Source organism: Chlorocebus sabaeus, chromosome 5 (assembly GCF_047675955.1).
Source record: "Chlorocebus sabaeus isolate Y175 chromosome 5, mChlSab1.0.hap1, whole genome shotgun sequence".
NCBI classification, from domain to species: Eukaryota; Metazoa; Chordata; class Mammalia; order Primates; family Cercopithecidae; genus Chlorocebus; species Chlorocebus sabaeus.
Window position 1 is genome coordinate 64,406,624 of NC_132908.1, and position 6,000 is coordinate 64,412,623.

The 6,000-nt window shown below is 53.5% G+C and overlaps 1 protein-coding gene across 1 annotated transcript; it reads right to left on the reverse strand.

Moving 5' to 3' along the window:
* Positions 1-1,359: 1,359 nt before the first annotated feature.
* AGRP (agouti related neuropeptide) lies at positions 1,360-2,465 on the reverse strand. Its single transcript, XM_038008347.2, has 3 exons — positions 2,033-2,465; positions 1,786-1,871; positions 1,360-1,602 (listed from the first exon to the last, which is right to left on the reverse strand). The coding sequence occupies exons 1-3, from the start codon at positions 2,160-2,162 to the stop codon at positions 1,420-1,422; spliced, it is 399 nt and encodes a 132-aa protein (XP_037864275.1). The 5' UTR covers positions 2,163-2,465; the 3' UTR covers positions 1,360-1,419.
* Positions 2,466-6,000: the final 3,535 nt, after the last annotated feature.

The following is a 6,000-nucleotide window of genomic DNA, read 5'->3' on the forward strand; positions in this document are numbered from 1 at the left end:
CAAGGGGGCGTGGCTCTGAGCAGCTCCCGGCTTCCGGGTGGCTGCGCGGAAGCGCGGCGCAGGCGTAGGCTGGGGACGGTCCTATGGCGCCTGCGCGCTAAGAAGAGGACGTTTGGAGCCGGCCGCGTGGTGGCGCCCGCGGCCGCAGGGATTTGACTGGACCCTCTACCTTTCCCGGTTTTGCTGCACTTGGCGCTCCAGGGGCGGGCGGGGCAAAGAAAGGAGCCAGCCTTTCTCAAGCTTGTAAAGTTTTCAGACTGCTGGGCTAGCCTCCTCCCCAGAGGGAAACTGAGGTCCGATAGAGGCAGGAGAATAGGGTCTAGAGGCGGGGAACTTGAGGCCAATAGGTGCTGAATTCTGAAACTGAATCAAGGGAAAACACCAAGGTGTGGGGGCAGGGAGCGTGAGGCCAACTAAGGCGAACTTCCTAAAGCTAAACCAAAAAGAAAAGCCCCATCTCCCCATGTCCGAGTAACAAAGGATCAAAAGCCACTGTCCCCACAAACCTCCCCCATCCACCAAGTCTCATTTGAAAGGGAGAGTGCCTTGGATTGGCTGCGGGCCAAGCATGGGCCATCCCTTCATCTGCATAGGGCGCGAATTCTCCTCAGCCTCATTTGTGCCTAGTGTTCCATTATTGGAACGCTAAGCATATGGGAGTTATTTATATCCTACTGCTCAAGGTAATCGCCAAGGTCTGATTGCAAAAATGCAAAAGATTGCAACCTCAGGCATAAATGGGTTAATTAGTCATGGACCAAACCCTTCATCCAGATAAGGGGTAACGGACAGGGACCGCAAAAGGAGTACTTAAAACCCAGAAAACTTTGTAACTGGGCCCCTTGAGCCTCTTGCTCGGGCCCACTCCCACCCTGCGGGAGTGCTTTCTCGCTTTAACAAATCCCTGCTTTCTGCTTCCTTCCTGTGTGTCATTCCTTTGTTACTTTCTGGGTTTTGTTCAATTCTTTGTTCAAAACGCTGAGGACCTGAACAACGCACACTCCCCGCTTTCCCTCTGGTAACAGGATGAGGGGCAGGCATTGTGTGGAAGTAGCAGCAAGCAAGCCCTGGAGCCTAAGGCTTATTCATTAGCCAGGAGTGATAGCCCCTGTGCCATGCTGCGTCCTGCTTTCCCCACACTTGCTGTACAAGATTTTTGAAAGCTGGAGTGCGGTTCTTCTCTACTTTTCCCAGGGGCGCCAGGACCCCTAAAAGCGCCTGTGTATGTGCCTCCTATGTTGGGGTAGCCCAGGCCCTGGAATAAGAGTATGTGTGGTTTCCTGGCTTGGCGACACTCCCACCCCCTCCATGAACCCTCCCTCTTTTGACGGCCACATTTGAAATAATCACAGCCTTGGGGTTTGTCCCATTCTTTATTCGCATTGCCCCTACGCTAGCCCTGACCCTGATGTTGGCCAGCTAGGTGCGGCTGCAGGGGTTCATGGCAGTACCCAGCTTGCGGCAGTAGCAGAAGGCGTTGAAGAAGCGGCAGTAGCATGTGGCACAGGGATCACAGCAAGGCACCTGCTGTCCCAGGCAGGACTCATGCAGCCTTACGCAGCGACGTGAGGAGCGGGGCTCGCGGTCCTGCGAGTCTAGTACCTGTGGGTGCGGGGAACCAGGAATGTGGGCACAGGCCTCTAACTACAGGTCCAGGGACCTTACCTGTCCTAACCTGTGCAGGATAGCAATGGAGCATGGGGAGAGGTGGAGCTGGGGAGAGGAGCTAATACCCAATGCCCCCTCCCAAGGGCCACCACCTTACCCTTTTCCCTGAGCAGTTACCTCTGCCAAGGCCTGAGCCTCCTGCAACAGATCCTCTTCTGCCAGTTCTGCAGTTGTCTTCTTCAGTGGGGCCCGCAGACCCAGGCCTGGGGCAGAGGATGTGAGGGCAGGAACCCCCCCCATGCACAAAGCACCCACCTCCCATGGGAGGGTTTGGGAAGGGAGAAAGAGGGTTTATGCCAGGGGAGACAATTTGTGGCCAGAGGGTATTCAGGCCCCGCCCAGTCCCACCCTTGCTCACACTGACCTGGGAGCTCTGGGAACAGGGCCTGGTCAGGCCTTCTGATGCCCTCCAGGGGGGCCAACCCCATCTGGGCTCCTTGCGTGGCAGGCAGTGCCAGCAGCAGGGCACAGCTCAGCAGTGCTGCAGTCAGCATGGCCTGGCTCAGCAGGAAGACGCACCACTTAGTCCCTCCTAATCCTTGGAGTCCCCTCTAGATGCCCAGATAGAGACCCCACAGAGAGGAGGAGTCCCTGCCCAACCTGAGGACTCACCTCTGCCTCCGGGATTCTTGCCTAGAGAGTTCCTGGCCACCCCGTGCCCTCGGCTTATATGGCAGGGCCTAATAAAGGGCCACACGTGACTGATCCCTGCAGCCAGGCTGTGAAGGGCCCTTCCTGGAGGGTGGGGGCACAGTTCAGACCCTCACTCCCTGAACCTGAGCCTTTTGTTCTATAAAAGGGGTGCCTATCTCCAATTTGGGGTGAGGTTTCCAGGAGCCAATTACAATTTGGGAGCCAGAGAGGGTGTCCAGGGTCCCCAAATGTCCATGGGACAGGGACCCAGGAGCCAAGCAAGGCCGGAGCCATTAGCAGTAACAAGGCAGGCGGCCCTGAAAGCTTAATTTAATTTGTGGCCCCAGAGATGCTTACTCAACTCCTATGTGGCATGTTGTTTCCTGTGCTTCTAAGAATTCAGATCAAGGATATTGGAGAGGGTGATGGGCCAATGGCCACTGTTGGGCAGGGGTAGGTGCAGAACTAGACCCTGGGTTTCTTTGGAGGGAATGGGGAGGGAAAAACCCACCTAACGAATCCCAGGCCCTCCTGACTGCATTTCTGGTCCTCCCCTCCCTTTCTCCCTCCAGGTCTTTCCAAGACCCCCACTCCTGCTCCTGTCCCCAAACCCCTTTCCGCCTGGGGTTCCTGGAAGCCAAGGAAACAGAACGAACTGTTCCCTGGGTGGGCGAGCCACTGCAGAGTACAAAGCTTTCAGGCCGCCTGCCTCATTAGCGTTAATGGCTGCTCCCTTCCGCCCTTCGTTGTCAGTACTATCTATGCCTGGTCTCATCAGCACAAGGCTGGGGTGAGGACTGCCCTTTCGTGGAGATGGCAGGACATACAGGACCCCACTGCCCCTGCCTTCCCTCACCCCACTGCAGGGCTGTTTATCACACACGTGTCCATCTGGGAAAGGAATGCAGGCTGAATCAGCTTTGAGAGGATCACAAGGCCCCAGTGCACAAACTGGGTTGGCACAGGGCAATGGAAAAAAGATGAAGGGGGCCAGGTATGGTGGCTCACACCCCTAATTCCAGCATTTTGAGAGGCCAAGATGGGAGGATCACAAGGTCAGGGGTTTAAGACCAGCCTGGGTATCATAGCGAGACCCCATTGCTACAAAAAATTAAAAAATAGCTGGGTATAGTGGTGCATGCCTGTAGTAGAGGCTGAGGTGGGAGGATGACTTGAGCACAGGGGTTCAAGGTTGCAGTGAGCTATGATTGCATCACTGCACTCCAGCCTGAGCGACAAAGCAAGATTCTGTCTCAAAAAGAAAAGAAGATAAAGGGTGGCCAGGCATGGTGGCTCACGTCTGTAATCCCAGCACTTTGGGAGGCCAAGGTGGGTGGATCACTGGAGGTCAGGAGGTCAAGACCAGTCTGGCCAATATGGTGAAACCCTATCTCTACTACAAATACAAAAATTATTCAGGCATGATGACACATGCCTGTAATCCCAGCTACACGGGAGGCTGAGGCATGAGAATCACTTGTAACACGGGAGGCAGAGACTGCAGTGAGCAGAGACTGCACCACTGCACTCCAACCTGGGCGACTGAGCAAGATTCCGTCTCAAAAAAAAAAAAAAAGAAAAGAAAAAAATGCTATTTAAAATGAAATGAAGCAATCCATACTCCCAACATTTGTATACACTGGGACAGCCAAGAAATTAAAACCATACCTCATTATGTCTATTTTTTTGAGACAGGGTCTCACTCTGTCACCCAGGCTGGGCCTGGTCAGCACCCATGCTATGGAGAGCTCTTCATGGTCTGGTGCAGGCAGGGTGGGAATGGGAGAAGTCTTCCACCCAGGTGCTCAGTGTCTTACCTCACCTACGAGCAGTGGCTGTCTTCACCTGAGTGTGTGCACACAGGTGTATCAGCCCCATGGGCAGTGATGGGCAAGGGCTGAGGCACTCACAGGGCAGCCCATGCCCCAGACGGTCCAGTGGGGGAGACATCAAGAAAACCCACCACCAAAACACAATGAGCTGCGATCGTGCCACTGCACTCCAGCCTGGGTGACAAAGCAAGATGCTGTCTCAAAAATCAAAAACAAAACTAAAGAAAAACACAGCCAGGTGTAGTGATTTACACCCTCTTGAGCCCAGGAGTTTAAGACCGGCCTGGACAACATAGTGAGACTCTGTCTCTACAAAAAAAATTTTAATTAGCTGAATGTGGTGGTGCACACCTGTAGTCCCAGCTACTCAGGAGACAGGGAGGAAGATAGCTCGGCCCAGGAGATTGAGGCTGCAGTGAGCCGTGTTAATGGTGGCTCATGCCTATAATCCCAGCACTTTGGGAGACTGAGGCAGGCAGATCACCTGAGTCTAGGAGTTCGAGGCCAGCCTGGGCAACATGGTGAAACCCAGTCTCCATTAAACAAACAAACAACAAAAAAAAAAAGTTTCATGGCCGGGTGCAGTGGCTCATGCCTGTAATCCCAGTATTTTGGGAGGCCAAGGTGAGCAGATCATGAGGTAAGGAGTTCAAAACCAGCCTGGCCAACATGGTAAAGCCCCATCTCTACTAAAAATACAAAAATTAGCTGGGCATGGTGGCACGCACCTATAATCCTAGCTACTCAGGAGGCTAAGGCAGGAGACTTACTTGAACCTGGACCCGGGAGGCAGAGGTTGCAGTTAGCTGAGATCGTGCCACTACACTCCAGCCTGGTGACAGAGTGAGACTCCATCTCAAAAAAAAAAAAACAGTTTCACTACGTGGGTGATTTTACTGGTAAGGAACCACCCTGATATTCCCAGGACAATGCTTGTTGGCAAAAGGACCTTCAGAAATATGTGGCATGTTCTGGGAGGAGGTTTTGGGAAACCCTGGGGGAGGCAGAGCCTCCTGAGTGAGGGTGGAGGCCCGGAACACAGGGACTCTGCAGGGAGGAGAAAAGGGAGAGTGTGCATGCTTGTGCCAGTAGACCACATGAGGACAGAGAGGGGTGCTCAAACCCTCTCCCTTCTGTTTTTTTCCTCCTGCAGTGTACTCCCCTTCAAGGGCCCTGTTCCCACTTCGTCCAGGGGAGAGAGCGGGGGATGCAGGGAAAAACTGCAAGCACCTGTGGCCCTGTCAATCAGGTGCTTTTTGAATCAGGGTTGATTTTGAAACCCCTACCCAGCCCACTGACCCTGCCCCAGGGAGCACAGTCATGTGTTTCCTGTGAATCATCTGTAGGATTTCCTAAGGCAGAGGTTTCCTGGAGAGGCATGGTCTCCTCAGTCATTCAGGGAGGGGAGAAGGATGGATGGGGGTTCTCTCAGGCTGGTGTATTGAGCCCTGAGCTGGAGGGGATCTGTGATGGTTAATTTTATGTGTCAACTTGACTGGGCCAGGAATGCCGAGATATCTGGTTAAATATTTTTTCTAGTTGTGCCTGTGAGGGTGTTTCCCATCCAATCCTTTGAGGGTGGGAATAAAACAAAAACATAAAGTTGGTGCCATGGCTCATGCCTGTAATCCCACCACTTTGGGAAGCTGAGGTGGGAGACTCCTTTGAGCCCAGGAGTTTGAGACCAGCCTGGGCAACATAGGGAGACCCCATCTCTACAAAAAATTTTAAAATAGCCAGTCGCAGTAGTGCATATCTGTGGTCCCAGTGACTCCAGAGGCTGAGGTGGGGAGGATCGCTTGATCCCAGGAGGTTAAAGCTGTAGTGAGCCATGATCACACTACTACATTCCAGTCTATGCACACGA